At 33.4% G+C, this 23299-nt stretch overlaps 1 protein-coding gene across 3 annotated transcripts in view; it reads left to right on the forward strand.

The window, feature by feature from the left end:
• Positions 1-8479: 8479 nt before the first annotated feature.
• LOC114281376 (golgin Putative 1) overlaps positions 8480-23299 on the forward strand; it is a 28327-nt gene continuing 13507 nt past the window's right edge. For 2 of the 3 annotated variants that reach the window (XR_014330496.1, XM_082870427.1), the window contains exons 1-7: positions 8516-8921; positions 15676-15756; positions 16091-16152; positions 16255-16890; positions 17012-17074; positions 18632-18709; positions 18824-19027. Coding sequence is in view for 2 of the 3 variants with exons in the window: in XM_082870427.1 (XP_082726553.1) it covers positions 8894-8921; positions 15676-15756; positions 16091-16152; positions 16255-16890; positions 17012-17074; positions 18632-18709; positions 18824-19027 (1152 nt within the window). In the remaining variant the exon portion in view is untranslated. Of the gene's footprint in view, positions 8922-15675; positions 15757-16090; positions 16153-16254; positions 16891-17011; positions 17075-18631; positions 18710-18823; positions 19028-23299 lie in introns of all 3 variants that reach the window. The other variant, XM_082870428.1, reaches the window with a different exon arrangement.

Consider the following 23299-nt stretch of genomic DNA (forward strand, 5'->3'; position numbering starts at 1 on the left):
GAAGAGAAGGAAGGAGGAGGACTGGAGGGGGCATAATCACAGGGGGAGAAGGAGGCGGAGGCGGAGGCGGAGGCCGGAGGCGATGGCGCTGGTGTTGCGACGATCTCTGGTGCTGTGACGATCGGCGGCGGCGACGGTGGTGCTGCGACGATCTCCTCTCCTCCTCTCTCTTTCTCCCTCTCTCCTCCTCTTTCTCTTCTCCTCTCTTCTTCCTCTCTGCTCTCCCTCTTTCTCCTCTGTCTTTGTCTTCGAATTTGAATTCGAGTCAAAATCGGACCACTTTTTTCGAGCTACCAGTCATTTTCGAAACAAAATTTTGAAATTTTTTTTCCAAAATTACTCTCTCAAAATCAAACCAAATAAGGCCTATTCTCAAGAATAATTGTCAGCCAATATTTAATAAGAAATTGTATTTATCATCAAATTTATTTTATTCCTTTATTTTACTTCATGTATGTATTCATGTAATAAAAGTCCCATTGAGGCCAATTTTGCTAAACAATGAGCAACCCCATTCCCCTCTTGATGAATATAACACTCAAAAAGATAGAATATTAAAAATTATCATGCCACATAAAAAATAAAAAATAAAAAGAAGAAGAAATATTTGGCAAAATAGGCAAACCTCATATTAAATACTATAAGTTGGCCTTACCAATTTATGTGGAAGATATTTATAATCATTAAATATGGGGTAAGGCTTCTCTCCCATTCAAATTGGACTGGAGAGTGTTATTGAGCCTCCGTGGATCCGCCACAAAGCATGTATCAATAATCTGAACCGTTTAATGTATAAAGTTCGTTGACTACTTTAGATTTACAAAAAATTTCATTGATCGGATATCGATAAATACTTAATCAAATAATATTTGTGTCAATGGTAATTATAATTTTTAAAATAAATTGTTAACACAAATGTGATTAGATCAAGTGTCTATCGATATCCAATCAATGTGATTTTTAATAGGGATGAAATACTCAATGAACTCTACATATTGAACGATTCAGATCATCTGTGCGAGTTCCATGATGGCCCAAGGAGGTCCAATAGTAACCTCAAGTCAAATTTCCCAATTACAGAGAATCCTCTCCCTAAATATGGGTGCTCAGATGCCACACATATATCTATAATAATAATTAATAATTGATACTAATTTTAATAATTGATGAGCAAATTGATAATTTTTATATTAAAATCACAATTAACAATAATAATAATAAAGAAAATAAATACAGATATAAATAATTAAAATGAATATATAAAAAATAATATGTAATGAAATCATAGCATTAATATAAATTAGAACATGAATATTAATTTTAATGAATTAATAAATTAAACAAAATTAACAATGAAAGAAGAGAAGAAAAAAAAATTAAAAAAAAGGAAAGAAAATAAGGTGAAAAAGAAAAGAAAATAAAATAAAATAAAAAAAGAAAAAAGAAAAAAATGTATTATAATGAAATCACAAATTTTATATCTTATAAGGGTAAAAATGACAATTATACAGTAAAAAAACTATTTTACAGCTTATTTACAAAACACTACTCTGCTGTTTAAATCCATAATTTCACAGTTATACCAAACATGTTACCAGCTTATGTTCACAGCTGTAAGTTATAATCTGTTAAGTTATAATGTATAATCATTTTCTCACAATTCTACCAAACGGAACCAATAGGGTGACGACAACACTCTCAAAATACAAAAATCTCATGATACAATCGTAACATTAAAGAGTATTGAGTACAAAGGAACAATGATTTTAGGTATGGGACATAATATTCTAATAGTGTTTTTGGTTGCAAATTTTGAACTTTTATGGTGTGTTTAGTTGAAAGATTTGAAGAGGGAATTGAAAAAGAAAATGAAAAATATTGGTGAAATATGAATAAAACATACATATATTTGATCTAATTTTACATATATTTTTTTTTTCTTTTCTAAATCTTTCCGTAAATTCTTCGACCAAACACAACATTAGGCAACTAGCATTTTAGTCTAAATTACCAAAATAAAGACGGCAATGACTTTCCAAGTTAATGCCTCCTCACTAGTCTCAAAGTTCTACATCTACATTTCACTTTAAGCGAAAGGTGTCATTTCAACTCCATAAAAACTAGTCCCACTTATATAAATGTAAAATTGTAGGAATTTATTTTTATCAGTCAACTACAAAATTGTTTGTGCTGTATTTGTATTTAATTGTTTTGTCTTTTATAATTATAGATAGAAATAATTTTTGAACAACTAAGTTACTAAATTGGCCGTCATTAAATAATTTACATTTGTTTTGATTATTACTACAAATATAAAAAGATAAATACTAGTTTGTGACATAGTATTATATTTGACATGATTGTAAGATTAAGGATTGGTTTGGTATAACTTAAAAAAGTCAAATAGGCACTATCCTATTTAAGTCACATCATCTTATTTAAATCACATTACTTCTCTAACACATCACATCAAACCCAATCCATATAAGTTAATAAGTCAAAAAGTGCACTTTTTTAGAATATCCTAAACCAACCCTAAATATCATCCTTGTAATATTCATTTTGCACCAATTAATTCTTCAAGATTAGTATATAACAATCAACCGGTCGAGATCGCCAATCACCCATATCATGTGCTAAATCTTGCTATGGAATCACTAGCACAAATATCATATGGCAACAAATATAGGAAGTTTTCAACGTGTAAGTTTAGTGTCTTCATAGTTTACACGGAGTGCATAATGATATTTAAAAAAAAAAAAAAAAAAAAAAAACTGAAGGCAAAAAATTTAATCATAGAATCGCACATAACCTCATGAGACAATTGTGTCTAATTCTATAATTGGATTCCATATTAGTGGTTTTTTTTTTTTTTAAATAATTTAAAAAGGCTTTTTACAGGTACCCATGGTTTTTGTAGGCCAACACAACAATAGCATATGCTTCGCACTAGAAACAAAGAAATCATTCTATATTCCAACATAGTACATCAAACAATGGCTCTCCTCTCTCCACAGCAGCTGACATCCATGAATAATCATGCTAGCACATCAAACCTGGTCATGCTTCTTGTTCTTTTAGTCTTCTAGAAGAACTTTTTCATGTTATTTACTTCATTCAAATCATATAGGTGAATAATTGTAAATATAGATTCAACTCCCCAAGCAAAAGAAATATTGAAAAAATAAATATAGAAGTATGTATTGTTGTATATAGTATGTACTAATAGCAAATTTTAGCCTAATTGAAATTTTCATTGTTTTGTTATCCCAAGTGAAATTTCACTATAACAATAAAATTTCAGTGTCAAAAAACTGATAAATTTTCTTATATAAAAAAAAAAGAGATAAATTCTATGTTTAGGAAACAAATAATTTGTCAGTAGAGATATATTAAAATTGTAGTGTATGGGGTGTTTTGGGAAGTGGGTTAAAAGCCACTTTCCAGGCTTTTAACACACTTTCCTCTCTCACCAAAAAATCAAAAAAAAAAAAATCAAAAAGTAGCTTTTAATCATCTTTTCAAGACACCCTTATATCTTTGAAATTTTTAGTCCTAAATATGAAATTAGGTGCTCGGTTTTGCAATTGTCCCAAAATTTTGGAATTTTTAGCTTCCAATTTTGGAATTTTCCTATGTATGCGAGGCAACATCAACTTGGTTATGCTCTGTTTGTTTGTTTGTTTGTTTGTTTGTTTGTTTTTTTTTTTTTTTTTTTTTTTTTTTTTTTTTTCAAACCTGTTCTTTTCTTTTCTTTCTATACATATGATATTGGGGCTTGAAACAAGCAGTAAATGAAATTTCACTGTTTTCCAATTAGTTAAATTTTTTATAATGAGGGATTTTCAATAATTGAATTGAATTTGTACTCAATTTTGAAATGTTTAACCCTAAATTTGAAATTAAGTATCTAATTTCTGCAATTGTCCCACAAACAATTTTTAACCTTTGAACATTGTGCTGGTTGATATTTCAATGTCTTTCACTGTTTCATAACAATGAGCACAGTGAAATTTTGTCATTTTTTAATAAAACTCATAGTTATTATTATTATTATCTTGTTTGACAAACCTTGATAAAAGAATTTCAAAATAAAAAATTACCAAAAATAAAAAAAGAAGCCGTAGTTTTGAATTTTCCAGTATAAACAAAACAGAAAACATCATTACAGATATAAAAAATAAAAAATAAAAAATAAAAAAAATAACGTTTTTAATTGTATGCCAAACACCTTCTTCTTCTTCTTATTATTATTATTAATGATTGATTCTGTATCAGTATATAATTATTGATTCAAATTTTATAGAGAACTTAGGTTGGAAGTAAAATAACGTGTTGTTTGGCTTTTAAATCATGAAGAAAAAGGCTAGCGGAGAAAGCGACTCTAACAAAGAGTAGGTGGGAAGATTGTGGTGGTAGTGCTCCAACTCCATGATTAAAGAAGAGTCTCTATCAAGCACTAAATGGATCTCTCTCTCTCTCTCTTAATGATAAACTCGTTTTAATGTTTATCCTCTACAAAAGGCTATATAGAGTTATTTTAGAAAAATAGTTAAAAGATTATTTTTTTATTTTATTATTTTTAAAGAAAAAAAAATATGTAAAAAATATAAAACACGATATAATCCAAAATAAGTTAAAAATTAAAAAATAACTTTCAACTCATTTCCCAAAAGAGACCATAACTCTCGTTACCAAAAACACATTGTCATTCACATTCTGTGAATGTTATTTTTAAAATTTTTTAAAGCTTCAAAATAGATGATGACTCGTGTCATATGAACATTGATTCATACTTGGCACGCAAAGCTTTTCCAATTAATCATTTGTTCATGCAATGAATGAAAATATTGAGATATGTTCAAAATCGTTATACGACAATCGATTCAATAAAGAATATAAGACATAGTAGTTGTAATCTTCTAGTTTACCTCTTATATGATTAATTTGATTCTTCTAATTTTGTATCATTTTATTATTAAACTCTTTATATTGTATGAATTTAATCTAATTGATAATATCCTTTTAAAAATTGTATTAAAATCAACCGATGAACTAGTTCATTTCACTCTCATAAAAATGAATGAGAGATTATCATCTAATTTGAAATAATTTATTTCCTTTTGAAATCATCATTTTACTCTTGATTCATTTTCGTTGAGGGGTTATGGTCTAACTTGAACTAGTTTATTTCCTTTTAAAAGTAAAAATATAACCCTTGATCTTTTATCTAATTTTTAAACAAGTGGAATTAAATTGACACGGTATAAAAAAAATTAAAAAGCAAAATTGACCTAATCAAAACTATATGGATCAAATACATATAAAAGATAAATTTTAGGCACTACAAATATATCTTATCCAAAAATACATAATTATTTTTTAAGTTTTTAAATAAATATTTTTAAGGAACTCGTTAACAAAATTATATATATATATATTATTTAACTGCATGACACTTTTCAGGTCATGGCCAAATTATTGTTTTGCTTTAATTTGTAGGGGAAATTGTATTTGTATTTGATAGGTTGAAAGTAATTTAAACTGTTAGTCCCTTTAATTTTTACAAATTTTTATTGTAATCCCTTTAGCTTCAATTTTATCAATTTAAACCTCGCATTTTTTATTTTGTTTAATGCGATCCCTTATCAATTGTCTTTACAATTTTTAATGGAAAAAATGCCACCTGAAACGTAGAAATTTTAACAATTCCTTTACAATAAAATAATATTAATAATTTATATCAATAGTTCTTAGGGTTTCTTTTGAATTTCACTTTAATTCCTCTTATTTCGCATGTGTTGTTTTCCGTCAAAAATGTTAACAATAACTGACGGAAGGACCATATGTAAACAAAATTGAAACTATGGTCTAAATTGATGAAATTGAATTTTCAGAAATTAAAGTGAAATTTGACTCAAACTAAATAGACTAATAACGTAATACCCAAAGTTTTGCATAATTCTATCGGGGTCCTGTAAAGTTTTAATTTATCTAACATTGAACCTCTACTTTATTAGAAATTCTTCAGTCTTACTGATAGGAAAATAATATAACTATATCTTTCACATTAAAATATACATTTCATATTATTTATTTATATCTCTATATCATCTACATAATTATATTAAAATTGTGAAATCTATATATTTTTTCTAACTTCAAAAGTGATAACAATAATGTAATCTAACTATATATATATATACTACCATGATTCAAAGCACATCCATGGTTTCATGGCCCATGATTGGCGTATGGACGTTGATGGACTTTTATTGATGAAGTGGTAGATGGGATGGATATTTCAACTAGGTTGTGGTTGTAGATCTTAGCTTAAGGTATACTAATCCTCAGATCGGCTCAGACTTAATTTTTTGAGGTGGAGTCTTCATATATATATATATTTAAAAATAATTATGCGTTTAATTTTTTTTTTTTTCTCTTTAGTATTTGACAATACTCGTAAAAAAGTTATTCCAATATATATATCTATTAAAATTTATTTAAATATACATTAAAGTTTACAATAAGAAAAATAATCAAAATAATTTAAACTGAAGAATCAAATAAAAAGTAAACAAATTGTAACATCATTTTTCTGGCATTTTTATCTATAAAATTATTAATCTAGTTCCCATAATCGAACTTATAAGTTATTCATTTTTTATAAATAAAATTACTAATATATTTAATCTTTCATTTGACATATAATCGTATTCTATATATAATTCATACATTTGAAAAATAACCATTCAATAATTTTAAATAATTTACCACTTCAATAAGTTTTTTTTTCTTCTAATAATTAAAAAAAATCTATTATTTTTAAATAATTTGTCATATCAACCATCTATTAATTTTAAATCATAACTGAATTTTGTCAAGACCTTTTAAATTTCAATGAGATATTTTTTTTATAGGCCAATATAATAATTAATAAAATTTTGAGAACTTTTTTTATTCAATTTTACGGAACCCAAAGCAGCGGTTTTGCCAGCTTATGCCCAAAGCCGCCCTGGTAATCCATCATTAGCAAACAATGTCACTACTTTGATGGATGATGGAAAAGGGAGGGTGTCTTCTAGACTTGAGTGTTCCTTATTTCTTCACTTTCTCTCTCTTGTTTCATTTTCAATTTATGAATATGCTAATACCTGTTTTTTAAAGTTCATGCACATACCTATACTTTGATTGAAAGGCTTGTTTTCATGTGATAGTCTTGGTTCCACAATTGTACCTTTCAGTACTTAATTCAATTTGGCATATTGGTTGGCTACAAATTGAAAGGGAAAAAAATAGATGTATAATTATTGTGTAATCACAATTTTTTTGTGAGATTTTCATGTGATCCAACTGAATTAAACGAAAGACTGTAAAATTAGAATAATGGGAACTATTTTGTTTTTTCTTTTTTTAAGTTTATCTAATTTTATTTGTTTACTACTTCGGATTCAATCTAGCGAACAAACAAAGAAAAAAGACGGAAAAAAAATAGTTACAAATGAAGGTTTAATTTTTTGAAATTGGAGAAATTGAAATTGAAAAAAAAATAGTTACAAATGAAGGTTTAATCAAAATCTCTGGGCTCAAACCTTGGGCAATATCTGGTATGGCCCTATGAGCCCAATAACTCTTATAGCAATGGGTAGAATAGAAACCCAATGAGATCAAAGTATCTGGACCCAAACCATGGACAATAGCTCGTAAGGCCTTATAAGCCCAATTTTCAAGCCCAACTCAGCATCAATTTCTTTTTGATAAATTACATTTGTTCGTTTCGTTATTTTTTCATTTGATCTTTAAAATTTATATTATTTCTCAATCTTACATTTCACGTTTCAAGTTTTTTTTTTAAATTAACTTATGTTTAAAATTAAATAAAAAATGCTACATTAACTACTATATAACACAAAAATTATTATATTAGGTTTTGCATTTGTGTGAGTATGAGTTATATATAATAAAATATTTGAAACAATTACAAAATAAATCATAGAGTTTGAATATTCTAACAAAATAAATTCCGAATTTTTAATTTTGTCAATTTAAATTTTATTTTTTTTCCAATTTAAACCATTATCCTATTTTTATCAAATAAAACTAATAAAAAAATAATATTTTAATTATTAAACTCAATGTAAATATAATAAAATGTCTAAAATATTATTTTTTTATTGAGTTAATGATTAAAATACTTCTTTTTTTATTGATGATTTTACTTAATGAAAACATGTAAATGGTTTAAATTGAAAATAAATTTAAAATTTAAGATTTACACTGACAAAATAAAAAATTCAGGATTTATTTTGTTGCAAAGATAAAATTTTATGAGTTTTTTTTGTAATTTTTTGAAAATATTTTTATTTAATGTGACTATCAATATATCATTAATTTTTAGAATAAATTGAGAAAAAAAATTTAAAAAAAAATTAAGAGCTAAAATTAAAAAAATGACTAAATATTAATTGTAATTGATTCTACTATATTTATTAGTTAAGAGTAATTAATTAATCCTATTTTATTTTGTAACAACTTTTTTGTTTTTGAAGTGTTATTTCTTAGATTGGGTTGGATTGGATTGTAGCATACACAAACATACCTTCCAACTAACGACTCACCCCGATTGAAACACAAAAAAAAATTCATGTTGTGTGTCAGGTGGTGACTCTAACCCCAAGTCAAGCAATCGCCCCAGCGGTTTTTGGATTCCAACAAACCCCCCAAAATCTCCTGATCTCTTCATATCAACCCCCTAATCAATCAATCAATCAAGCTCTAAGCACAGTCGATTCTCAATTCGAAACCCCGTTCCATGTTCGCTCCATTTGTTTTCACCTCAATAGATCTCTAGGTCACCACTGTTTCGGTTTCGAATTCGAATTCTTTTCTTTCCATGGCTGCGTGGCTCAAAGCCGCCGAAGGTATGCTCTCTCTTTCTCTCTCTCTCTCTCTCTCTCTCTCTCTCTCTCTATATATATATATATATATATATATGCATATGGTTATGGTGCATTTGTGTGTTTGATATATATAGAGTCTGATCTTTGGTGGAATGGGCCTCATACTTATGTATGTATGCAGATTTTGGCATTTTTTGATTGAATTTATTTAATTTTGATTTTGATGGGATATAGGTAATGTAATGTGTATCTTGATGGATCCATTTTTGTATGGAGCTTCATATTATTACCTGGTTAATTTTGGTTGGGTGTTGCGGATCTAGCTGCATTTGTAATTTCTCCTAATATGCACCGTGTGTTCACTTCGGCAATTTCGTGTTTAGGTAAATAACTTAGTTCCTAGGTGACTGATGATTATATTAGTTAGGGAACTTTTTTGGGGAACTATTGGAAAAATATCAACAATATTTTCCCAGTATATTTTTAGATTGGACTAAGGCTCCATTTGGATCGTGGGTTAAGAAAAAAGAAATGATTGTGGCCTCTCATCTAGGTGAGAAAAGAAAAGAAAAAAAAAAAGATTGTGTTTTTTCACTATTATGTTTGGATGACTCTGGAAGCAAAGAATGTGATATAGAGATATGGGTGACACATACACAATCAATCAGCTTATTTCTCACAAAATCTTACCACTTTTGGTGAGAAATGAAACCTTTAAAATAAGAGAATTACTTTGGTATGGAACTTCATGGCTGGAATAGTGATGAGCTGGGAAAATAGTGGTTACTACTACACAAACATGGAGGAGGAGGAGGAGGAGGAGGTGGAGAAATACATTTGGTTTGTCGGAAACATGGCGAAATTCTGGCATATTGATTTTACTTGGTGATTTATTTTGGGTGAAGAAATGTTTACTAACCTTGTTTATGATTAACATGTGCCATTTTACCTGCAAGATTGTTTGTTCTAGTCAATGCCGGCCCTGAGAGCAGACCACCAAGGCTGCCATGGGACTCAAATTCTATATAAAAATAAGGCTTCTACATAATTTAAGGTAGTAGGTCAAAAATAGGCCTAATCTAATTAGATTATGCAAGCTTAATTAGTAATTTTGCAACTAAAAATATGCGAAAATTAATGTTTAAGTGATACTTTGCTGCAGTTGGTCCAATTTTTATTTGTTATTATACTTTAGAATTTGTTTGGTATTTTATTTATTTATTTTTTGTAAACGGGTTTGTGCTAAACTATAAAGCAACAAAACCAATTTTTTACTTTTTTAATTCTTGTAATGATTTCTTCATGTTTAATTTAAGTAAATTCTAGTCTATAATTTTAGTGATTATATATGCAAGTAAACTTTATGTGGGTACTAGAAAACAAAAAAAATTGTGGCTACTTAGCTTACCATTTTACCCTCAAACCTTTTTTTAGTAAATATATAAAACAGCCCCATCTTGGAAGTTCACTTAGAGCGCTATAAAACTCAGGGCCAACCTTGGTTCTAGTAGGTGAAATCATAATTGTCAAATTGAGAAGCGTATCATGAATTGAAATCTTAATTTTGTAAATCATGAATCGAATCAAATCGACAATTGTTAAGATTCAATACAAATTATAAAAATTAATGTTAAATAATCATACATACAAAAAATAAATAAATAAAAAAAAATTGATTTGTTTTGTTATAAAATAGTTCTTATATAAGGACATGATTACATAATCTCACTTGACATTAAAAAAGTGGACCTAGAAACCTTATCTAGTGTATAATAAGAAGAAAGAATTAAATAGAATAGAATCCTTTATTTTAAGACGTAAAGCACTTTAAAAGGTATGTATGCTTACTATTTAAAAAAAGTTTAAAAAAAATTTGTTGAACAAGTGGGTCTGACTAACTTCACCTATGTAATATTAAACCATATTTATTTCACTAAAATAACAATAGATAATTCATGAGTGCTTGTTACTTGAACCTTAAATTTCTTTTGAAGATGTATTATGACTTTTTTAAGGGAAAAAAATAACTAGAAGAGGTTAAGACTTTTAGAAGTTGTATAATGTCATTTTCATTAACAAATATAAAAGGAGTCAAAATATGTCAAACGCAATAGTTTCAAAATTTGCATGAATCATAAAAAGTTAAATTGAATCATTTATTGTTAAAAAAACCTACCAAAACCTACCACTACACCTACTCCACCCACTTCACCTACTACCAAAACCTACCACTACACCTACTCCACCCACTTCACCTACTCCACCCACTTCACCTATTCCACCTACTACTCCACCTACTACATACCTACTTCCTCTAATCTTCTATATATAGGACTCATTGTAAACATAAACATACATCAATCAGTAATACATCATTTTTTACATGGTATCAGAGCAAGGTTAAACACTTAGTATTTTTCGCTTCACCGGCGGGCGGCACCCTCGCCTTGGCCGCCCGCCGGACCTCAACCTAGTCCGCTAGAATTGTCTACACATACCTTCTTCACTATCTCTTCTTTGATGATTGCTTCACAAACAACTGATTTTCCACGCCCTTCAATCCAGTTCACTGCTGCTGGCTTCTTATCCGAGCAAAAGTTTCCAGAGATGCCAATGACATCCATGTCTGGGAAATCCTTCTTGAGTTACTACCAGCCATGAATGGCATCTTAATCCCTACTCTCTCTCATGCTCATGCCCATACTTCTCTTTCGTCTTCCACACTGCTTCTCTTTGTTTTCTCTCTCTAACTCTTCACTACCCAATTCTCGTTTCCTTGGCCGAAAAATCGCCCTCAAAGTCGATTCTTTCGGGCATTGCGAACACCAAGTCTTGGTTCCAGTTCTATGGCAGCGGCTTTGCCATTCGCGTTCCTCCTCAGTTCGAGGACATCATGGAGCCCGAGGATTATAATGCTGGATTATCTCTTTATGGAGATAAGGCTAAGCCAAAGACCTTTGCAGCACGGTTTGCATCTTCAGATGGATCTGAAGTTTTAAGTGTTGTCATTCGCCCATCCAATCACCTCAAGATCACCTTTTTAGAGGCTAAAGATATAACAGATTTGGGTTCATTGAAGGAAGCAGCAAAAATATTTGTTCCAGGTGGGTCAACTCTATACTCTGCTCGCTCAATAAAAATTAAAGAAGACGAAGGTTTCAGGACTTACTACTTTTATGAGTTTGGTCGAGATCAACAACATGTTGCATTAGTAGCTACTGTCAACAGTGGAAAGGTATTTATTGCTGGAGCTCCTGGCCCAAGAGAGAGCACATGCATATGTGTGTTGTTTTTCTCTCTCCCATGTGACCCACTCTTCAACCTATACTTTTTCTTTTTTATTCTTTCCCCACACTCCTGTTTCCCACGTTGCTCAGATTCTCCAACCTATATTTTTTCTTTTTCATTACACTCCTGTTCCCCACTCCACTTTCTTTTCTTTTTTATATTTATGTTACTCCATCTTTTGAAAAGAAATCGAAACATCAACTGGTTTGCACACCCATCAGCTTACTTTTCCATTAGTGGTAGGACCCGATCAAACAAATTTGAATCTTACATTTCCTTTTTATTTTTTTTTTATTCCTTTCACATTCACACATTTCTCTTCAATTTTATTCGCATACTTCTCTTCAAATTTATTTTCTTTTATTTTCAAAAAAAAAAAAAAAAAAAAAAAGGAAGAAGAAGAAGAAGCCGCAAAAGCAGAAGCACTGCACACCAAACTCATTTTATTCATGTTGGGACTCACCCCGATCACCATGTTCCACCATACCAAAAAACAAAAAAAATAAAATAAAATAAAATAAAATAAAAATAATAATAAAAATAAAAAAAAAAATAAAAAAAAAATAAAAAAAAACACAAACAAAACCCAAACAACCACATCCACAGGCGGGATTTTTTCTTCTCTACTCTGCCGCCGGTCTCTTCTTCTTGCCTCCGTCCTGGGCGGCCCTTGACGGTGTTGCCTCCGTGTTTCCCACTCCACTGGGCACGATCACTACTCCATGCTCCTCCACTGCAGCATATGGCGACCCTCCAAATCGGAACATCACGGTGGCCTTCCGCTTCAGCTCCTTATTTTCCGCCTTTAGCACACTTATCTCTGCTCGCGCATCCTTATACATGCGCTGGAGCAGAGCCAGTTGGGCGTTTAACTGCTGCACCTCATTTGTCCTACTCTGCAGCCGGTGCGACAGGTTTGTGACCGTCGTCATAGTCTGCACACATGACTTCAAAGTATATTGATTGGCCTCAATATCAGTTTGCACTGCCATTTTTTGCTCCACCGACTGCATCGGAAAGTTCAACGGAGCAAAACCAGAGGCGCTTGGTTGAGGTTCACTGGCCACCGCACCAGTTATCTCTCTTGTTGACTCGTTGAGGTCAGGAAAGAGAGTGAGCAGACCATGGGACGAAGAGGCCATATTCTGGGTAGCTGAACGGGAAGACAAGGCCATGTTATGGGTTGCTGAGTGTTTCAGAGAAGGGTTGGTTACAGAGTGTTTACAGAGTGTTTCAAGATTTGCAGCTCTTAGCGACAAGCTCTCAGAGAACGAAGAGGTTTCAACTGGTTTGTTATGCTTCCAAGCCTCAGCCTCCGCTTCGGTTTATAAAGACCATGACGAAGAGGCAGACACGCGCATCATGCGCCGCTCGGCGCTAGACGACAACATGGGCGCGCCTTTTGATGGCACGCCTTTTTATGGATTGGGCACGCCTTTTGATGACACGCCTTTTGAAAGATTGGGCACACCTTTTGAGGGTGCGACTTTTTAGGGGTCCGACAAGACTCTGTAAACTGTCCCGACATTGATTCCGGTTAGCTCCTTCATGGGTCCGACAAGACTCTGTAAACTGTCCCGACATTGATTCCGGTTAGCTTCTACATCGGTCCGGTGTGACCTCGTCACCTGTCCAGACTTTATCTGCTACAACGGTATGACACCACCATACAGTGTCCTCTACAACGTTATGACACCACCATACAGTGTCCTCTACCACGTTATGACACCACCATATAGTGTCTTCACCAACGGTCTGACACGACCATACAGTGTCTCCTATCCTCCTTTATTTTATGTATTTTCTTGTTTTGTTACTCTCTCCAAACTCAAGTTGGTTAGTTCCTATCCCCCTTGAGTTTGCGGGGGGCTGTTAAAAAAACCTACCAAAACCTACCACTACACCTACTCCACCCACTTCACCTACTACCAAAACCTACCACTACACCTACTCCACCCACTTCACCTACTCCACCTACTACTCCACCTACTACATACCTACCTCCTCTAATCTTCTATATATAGGACTCATTGTAAACATAAACATACATCAATCAATAATACATCATTTTTTACATTTATCAATTGTGAATCGTGCAATTCACTATAAATTCTATTTCAAAATAGATTCACTCATAAATTCGTACCGATTTATGCATGAATCGTGAATCGAATCGCAAATCGTAAGATTTTGATGATAAAGGGTGCATAGAGCACGATAAGGGTAGAGTTGTAGACTATTAGTTTCACTTAATTTAAGGTTTGAGAGGATGGTGCTTGTTAGTGCAGGTTTATAAGATTTGATTAACTAGCTATTTTTTAATGTTTGCTAAGACCACTGCATAGAGGGTGATTCAGAAGATACTCTTGGACTGTCAACCTAGATCATAGATGATTAAGGTACTCTTTTTTTGTGGTAATTGGTTACCCTGAAAAGAGCATTAAAAAGTTTGATTTACAGGGATTTATCTATTAATGACGTGCTAAAAACTTTATTTTTCTATCTACATGGCTGATAGATCTTCTACATCCATTTTAATTAAGATAATTGAGAAAAACTTGTGAGATTCCTCCCATCTTCTTCAAATCATCGAATGTGTAGGCGAATTTTGGTTGATTAATGTTTTGAATTTTTTCACCAATTCTTTATATTGGTAATGCTTTCTTAGAATTTTCCATTGAATAGAAGAAACTTTTTATACCTCATTGGCCTTTCATTTGTGTAGCATTCTGTTTGCAATATGGTTTATAGGCTGGAATTTCCATTAGCTCTGTGAGGTGGTAAGTTTCTTTAGGGTTTTGTAATTTGTTGATGGGTAATTTGATAAGTTATAGTAGTTTTTGTATATTATATTTTCCTAAGAAGCACGGACACTTCTAAGAAGGTAACATAACCGTGTCGTGTCTGTGTCCGTGTCGGACACCGACATTCTTTGGACACTTTCCGGACACGTGTCCGACACTCTTCAAAACGTATCCTATTTTTTAAAGATCCGGACACTCTTTGAACACTTAGAGAACACACGTGTATATCTCTTAAACACACGTGTCTATTGATTAGACACATGTAAAACTAATTATAATTTTAAACAAAACAACTTAGGATATAATAATAAAACAAAAACCATACAAATTTATAGGGATTAGTGTCATATTATATTTTTTATTATCTTTGAATGATATGTTCATATATATATAACATATAATAAATATATAAAATTATATATTTCACGCGTGTCCCCCATATGTCATGTCCTGTATTTTTTGAAAATTAGCGTGTCGGCGTGTCTGTGTCGTGTCACGTGTCCGTATCCACGCTTCTTGGATATTTACATATTTGACTTGCATTCTTATGTTTGTTTTTAATGTGGTCTTACGCCTTTCTATGAATCAACATTGCTTCTTGTAATGAATAAAATTTGATTATTTTGCATTATACCATATTTTGAACTCCAAGAATTGAAAAGTTCATAATTATGTTGCATCAGATTTATTTGAAGTTGTAGATCGAAGGGCAAAGCTTGCTGTCGGCGATAATCCAGATGAGCAGATAAATTCTCTATTGCCAGGTATAGATCTCAGATTCTTTCAATGAATCATTTATATCTATTATAATCTTCCTCTAATAAACAGTGTCAGGCTACTGAACTGACTTCCACCATAATGTTTTTTTCACCAATTTATTTAGTTTTTGTGGACGAAGATGTCATAGGCTTGGTATTCTGGTACAAATTCCAATAATTTCACCTTAATGTCTTTTGTATGCATATGACTGATATAGAAATTAACATGATGTGCAATATCAACTATGAAAAGACTTCACTTATTTTGAATGAAAATAGCTGGTGCATATAGTTGATTTGTGCTTTTTTGTTGTCTGCTTTTCCCTTTTCAACCACTAAGCTTCTAATGGACAAGGATCTCAAACAAAGAGGACAAGGTTAAAGGCCAAGGCCAAAGCCAAGGTATTTTCAGTTGTTCTTCTAGCCTTAGGGTAGTATTTTGATATATTCATGTCACAAACAATTTGAATTGTATGGCTTGTATAACAATTAGGTCATTTGTAGGCACAAAAGAGACCCTCCTCAAATGAAACCGCTAAAACAATTGATACCTCAATTGAGCAAAACAGTTCAGAAACATTACAATCAGATGTGGCGCCTGATAAAGATAGGGTTGTTTTCTCAATTGAAAATGATGGAACTAGTCCTAGTAATTCTAATGCCCAAAAGAGTAATGAGGAGCAACACAATGTTGAGAAAGATGGCTCCATATCAGGCCCTCTTTTATCTGAATCAATCTTGAATGAAGAGGCGAAACATGACACTGTTCATGAGGAAGCGCCAGCTGCTGTTCCCCATGTAGAAGCAAATGCTTTGATTTCAAATGACGAGCTTACCAACAAGGATTCTTCTGATGTTTATGAGGGGGTTTCCTCCTCACCAATCGCTGTCAAAGGTGTTGAGGTCGTCCATGAAGATCCTCCAGTTGATTCTAGTTCAAATATAAGGGTTGGAGATGCAGGTACCCCTACAAAAATTGATGAGGAGGTGTCTCAATCTATTAGTGTGGATGCACCTAGTAAAGTTCATATGCAACTGAAAGATGCTGATGTCAAGGTTGAACCTCATTCCAATCAAAAGAAACAACAAGAGCAGAAAGCTGATTCTTCTCCCATAAAAGTACAAGACGCACTTGATGAGGTAAAATATGTATTACAGGGAAAAACATATATGCTAACTTTGTTATTTCATGAGCTTTAAATCTTCTGAAATGTTTCCCATGTGGGGTTTTTATTGAATATTAACTTTAGTTTTGTTGCAGGCTCAAGGGCTGCTTAAAACTGCAATTTCCACTGGTCAATCAAAAGAGGCAAGGTTAGCTCGGGTAAGAATCAATCCTTACCAGTCCTATGTTATTACTATTGGGGTCAATTACTATCAACACTTCATTTCATCTAATTATAGTGATATCCTCTATGAAACTGAGGAAATACCGAGCCCCAGAGTCAGAAGAGACAGGAGCCGGTCCCCAGTCCATAGACAAAAAGGGGCAAAGGGCTCTAAGCATGGCTTTCTATAGCTATTAGGAAAAGGGAATATTGCAGTGCTTTGACAGTTGACACATAAAAATGAAAGCGTAGTTAAAAATAGGAATATGCCTTATATAGCGTCTGCCTCCAGTGTCTTTTAAAGGGAATATTGCAGTGCTTTGACAGTTGACACATAAAAATGAAAGCGTAGTTAAAAATAGGAATATGCCTTATGTAGCGTCCGCCTCCAGTGTCTTTTCCTCCATTTAGATGCTGAACTTCACTAATGACATAGTGATTCTGCTGATAGTTATTTCTGTTGGCTGGCGGTTTGGGGGTAGTTATGTTATTCCTTGGGGGCTGTATCAAGAGAGATGCATAAGATAGGTATGATACACCTTCTAAGTTGTGGTGCATTGGTTTTCTTTCTTTCTAATTGGTCAAGCTGCAGGTCCCCTCAAGGGAGGGAAAGGCGAGGCACCTCGACAGACTATTTAACTGTAGCAACCAAGTTACAAATCCTCTGGTGATCCTGAGCTAGGAGGCCTTGCTCCCAGCTTAGGAAGTTGTCATCAGGATAGCCCTAACATTGTGACATTTCATAGTCGATTTATTAAATGACTTTGTGAATCTGTTATGGATCCACAAATTTTATTTATTTATTTATTTTGACGAGGTCAATTAATTAGAAAGCGCCTAATGGGGATGCTTCCCAAAATACTGGTATGACTCCACTTTTCCAGCTGACCAATAAAGATTCCAGTAAAGGTGTTGACTTCCTTGTCAAATTAGGTTAATATATGTTTTATTCTCTGTTGCATTGTTGTATGTGTGACAGAATCTACCACAGGTTTGACAACTAAATTTATCTATAGCTTATGTGACAGTAGTTCCTTCATTGAATTGCATTAAATACATTAAGCTTAATTGTGCTTTGGCATTTATTTTCAGGCATTGTAACTTATCCACATAAAGTGTTTCTGATGGAATCTGTTAGGTATCAGGCTTGATGTGCCTATGGCATGAGCTCTGTACTTTTTGGAAGTCCTTGCAACATTCTCTGCTGTCTTGGTTGAAACTACATACATCATTTCAGTCTATTCATGGTTTTCTCATATATACATGTGTCTACATACATATATGTTTATACAAAGCTAACCCCATTGCTAGAATGGCAATGCTGACAAGTTACACTTAGGCTCGAGTATGTGCATACTACCCTTCCATCTGTGAACTGCAGTGAGATTCAAGTTTTGGCTTTCTTTTTGTATCTTCTTTCCAGTACTACTTTCTTACCTTCACTGAATAATTTTGGAATAAATTTCTTTGCAACTTAAGCAATGTAAGTTTTTTTACACTTCAGATTTCTGCCTTTTGGATGCTCTGTTAGTGTTTATCTTTATGATTTTTAGGTTTGTGCTGGACTTCAGTCACGCCTTCAAGAATACAAATCTGAAAATGCACAATTAGAGGAGCTTCTCACTGCAGAGGTGAAATTCAATGCCCCTTTCTTAATTTGAGACCTGAATGAAATTGAAAGTTCCACTTGTATTAGGTTTGCCTTTAAGGAAATGCTATTTAGTAGTTAACGTTCTCCATAACAGAGAGAGCTCAGTAAATCATATGAGGTTCGCATAAAGCAGCTACAGAAAGATTTGTCTTCAGCCAAAAGTGAAGTGACCAAAGTGGAGTCCAGCATGGGTGAGGCTTTGGCTGCGAAGAACTCTGAAATTGAGGCACTTGTCAGTTCTATGGATGCGCTTAAGAAGCAGGCTGCTTTATCAGAAGGAAATCTAGCATCACTGCAGGTTCTTTATCCTTGTATTTTGTGTAATCAATGCATAATTTTTCTGTTGGTACAAACTATCATCTTAAACATAAATTAATCTTATCTCATAGATTCTGCTTTTCTGCATCATCTTCAGATAGAAAATGAATATGTATTAATCAGAAATAGATTAATTTTTTTTTTCAAGTGCTGGCTTTATTTGGGCTTGGCGAAAAAGAGATGGCTTAATTTTAGTGATATTTGGTATAATGGATTAATGTACTTCACACTTTTTAGTTTTAACTTGTTTTGTTTTGTTTACCTTATGTAATTTGATTTTTATTCCTCACTGTGAGGATGCCAGGGCACCTTTAAAATTTGTTGATTAGAAGAAAACTAGTTAACTTCTTGATGTAACCTGCCTCTAAATTTCAGCAGGTGTCTCGAACAAACTTGTCTGCACACCATTTTATTGGTTCTGGAGTTTAGGATGATAAAAACTTTCATTGTTTAATATTCTAAGAAAATACGGGAATGTGCATGGATCCATGAATCGGCCTCATGTTTTAAAGTGACAGTAAGAGACATTGACTGGTACTGGTGTTTGATAACCCAATTTAGTGTTTAAATTTAAATGTTTCAAGTGAAAATCAATTAAGTCTATTTGATAACCATAATTCACAACACTTAAAAGTCTAAAATTACTCTTAAAATGTAGACTAAAATTTAAGAAAATTTTAACTAGCATGATTTTTACTTAATGATGATTAAATTTTTAACTACTTATGCATAAGTATCAACATGCACTATTGCCATAGACACCACCATCATTTCACTACACAGTTGCCGTTGCTACTACCACCACCTCTCCACCATCACTATCATAACCCTCCATCACCATTGCCACCGCTGCCATAGCATCACCATCGTCACCGCTGCCATAGAACCACCATCATTTCACCACCACATCCACTACCATCACTGTACCATAGCCCCCACCGTCACCACCCCTCTACCTCTACTACACCACCCCTCCACCGTCACCACAACCACTATCCCTCCCTCTCGACCACCATCGCCATTGGCACCACTGCCGCAGCCGCCACGACCAACTCACCACCACGATATAAAAATTGGTTGGGAAAATTTGAAAATAATAAAATTCAAATTTCATCTTGTACATATCAAACAATTTGTTTTGGTTCAGCACTTGACAGTTTTATTAAACAATTTTTCAGTTTAAAAAGTTCAGCATTCATTTTTCAGTACTTAATTTTCAGTTTTTAGTTTTCAGTTTTATGAAACACCACCTCAAGGGCTTCCAAGATGACTTGTTCACTGTGTATCAGGTTTGAATCAATCTACAAGCAAAGGGCTCATAAAATTCTAAAACATTATTTTATAAACTTCAAGAGGCAAACAAAAGACACCATATATAAGATGTGTTGTAAAGCAACTAGAGAATATTACTAACAGATAGATACTTAGTATTCATTTTGAGACTTATGCATATGGTGCGAAATAAGCTTAACTGATCAAGTTAGTGTATTCTTATTTGAACTATGAAAGAGCCCAGTTTGTTTGATGGTTGATACATAATAGGTTTTAATTGATTTGACGGCCAATGCAATAGCACAATATAAGAAGAGTGAGAAGTAAAATAAGACTTGGTGAAACAGAATGAGAAGCCAATGGCAAAAGACTGCCTGATGTCTATAAGATGTGTGGGTTAAGAATGAAAGTAAAAAGGAAATGACTGTGTGGAAGCTTGGAGTTTGGATAACCAATGACTGATGTAGACGTGTATCATGGCTAGCACCAAGTCATTTCACAATACATCTCACAGTACAATATCTAATTGTGTAAGTTGGATCAGTCCATGCCTGGTTTAGTTCCATTGAAATTTTTAATGTTTTGCGACTTGATTGAGGAAGGGTGTGTGCCTAGAGATTCCAAGTCAAATCTCTATCAGCCAACTCTTAAGAACAGTGTTCCTGGACTAATATTTTAGTGATGGAATCATGTCCTGTGTTACAGAGGATAGAAATCCTGATATGAACTGTTATATGGCTTTTCATTGACAAACTGAGAAGCTGCAATACTTATCTGTAATGTAGATATAAAACATTTCGTATCATATGATCATATTGTCAATTGCAAGTTACTAACAGTTATGCTCATGAGGGTTTAAAAGAGTTCAAATGGTCTGTCTAAATGATAAGAGTCACTTTTTTTTCAGTTTCATCTAACCTAGTGGATTTGGCTTGTATGTAATGTTAAGTACTTGTCAAAAGAAAATAATATTTTCAGAATTAAGAATTGAAGTAATGAACCATAACGTGACAACAATTGCAACTTGACTAAAGTGAAGGCCAGCAGACTTCAATTACTAGTTATATTTCTAAGTTACTATCTTTATTAGAACACCTCAGTTTGTTGACAGCTACAAATTTGACAAATGGCATGAATAGACAGCTAAACTTTGATTTTTGTGTAGAAACTATTGATGTCAACCTTTTCAACATGCTGTAGAACCTGTCACCATATCAAATGCTTCAACTATGCATACAGACATATTGAAATGGAAAATACTGAAAAAGGACACCGCAATAAACTAATATATTTTCTGTTTATGTACATTTGATTGATTATATATATTTTGATATTGCTTACTGCATGACACAGAATAAGAAGGTCAACAAATGCAACTGATATAATGCATAATAGTACTACTGTACTGCCACTAGTTAGCTAAATTATCCTTTATTACCATTTTTTTTATTTAATTTATGCTGGAAGTGTCCATTGCATGCTTCAAATTACTTTTAGAATAAAATTAAGGCACATTCAGGACAGGCTATTTTATTTCCAAGAAATTGATCATGAATCCCTTTAGCAAGGGTGAGGTTATCTGTTCAGGGAAGGGGGGTGTCCAAGAATTGTTGTCGAAGTGTCTAAAATTGCAAATTTAGTTTCCAAATTATGAACATGGCAAAGAAGTGTGGGAAAATATTTCTCAGAGCATTGAAAATGGGTCAATTTCAAAGACATAGTGCTCATCTCTAGAAGTGGTCATACTAATTTATGACTTATGGTGTGTTTGGTTGGGGGATTTGAGTAAGGATTTGGAAAGGGAAATGGAAAATGTAGGTGAAATGTGAATAAAATATACTTATATGTCACCTAGTTTCACACACATTTTCCCTTTCCCTTTCCAAATCCCTCCCCAAATCCCCCTACCAAACATAGCGTTAATTTTTTCGCTTCCTGTTAAAATTCATGTATTATTGATTTATATATTGATTGATATTTTGTCTATTACAAATGGTTCCTTATATAGATGTAGGTGTAGTGGATGGTGTGTAGTGGATGGTGATAGTGGTGTAGTGGGTTAGGTTTAGTGGAGTAGGTGAGGTGGTAGTGGTGTAGTGGGTTAGGTTTAGTGGAGTAGGTGAGGTGGTAGCGGTGGTAGGTGATGGTAAATTCTAACAGCCCCCCGCAAACTCAAGGAGGATAGAAACTAACCAACTTGAGTTTGGAGAGAGTAACAAAACAGAAAATAGACGAATACATAAAAGAAAAGATGATAGGAGACACTGTATGGTCGTGTCAGACCATTGGTGAAGACACTGTATGGGGGTGTCATAACGGTGTAGAGGACACTGGATGGCGGTGTCAGACCGATGTAGAAGACAGTTTATGGGGTCATGTCGGACCGTTGTAGAAGACAGTTTATGGGGTCATGTCGGACCGTTGTAGCAGACAATGTTGTGACAGTTTACGGAGTCTTGCTGGACCCTTGTAGAAACTAACCGGAATCAATGTCGGGACAGTTTACAGAGTCTTGTCGGACCCTTGGAGAAACTAATCGGAATCAATGTCGGGACAGTTTACAAAGTCTTGTCGGACCCATGAAGGAGCTAACCGGAATCAATGTCGGGACAGTTTACAGAGTCTTGTCGGACCCTTGTAGAAACTAACCGGAATCTATGTCGGGACAGTTTACAGAGTCTTGTCGGACCCATAAAGGAGCTAACCGGAATCAATGTCGGGACAGTTTACAGAGTCTTGTCGGACCCTTAAAAAGTCGCACCCTCAAAAGGTGTGCCCAATCTGTCAAAAGGCGTGCCATCAAAAGGCGTGCCCAATTCATCAAAAGGTGTGCCGGACATGATGGCGAGGCACGTGAGCGCCTTGGCTGGCGCGCCCGGTTTGTCGTCTGGCGTCAAGAGGCGCGCGATGCGCGTGTCTGCCTCGGCTATTTAACCAAGACGAAGGCAGAGGCTGAGGCAGAGGCTGAGAAAAAACTTGC

Source organism: Camellia sinensis, chromosome 5 (genome assembly GCF_055761805.1).
Source record: "Camellia sinensis isolate YWXY chromosome 5, ASM5576180v1, whole genome shotgun sequence".
Taxonomy (NCBI): domain Eukaryota; kingdom Viridiplantae; phylum Streptophyta; class Magnoliopsida; order Ericales; family Theaceae; genus Camellia; species Camellia sinensis.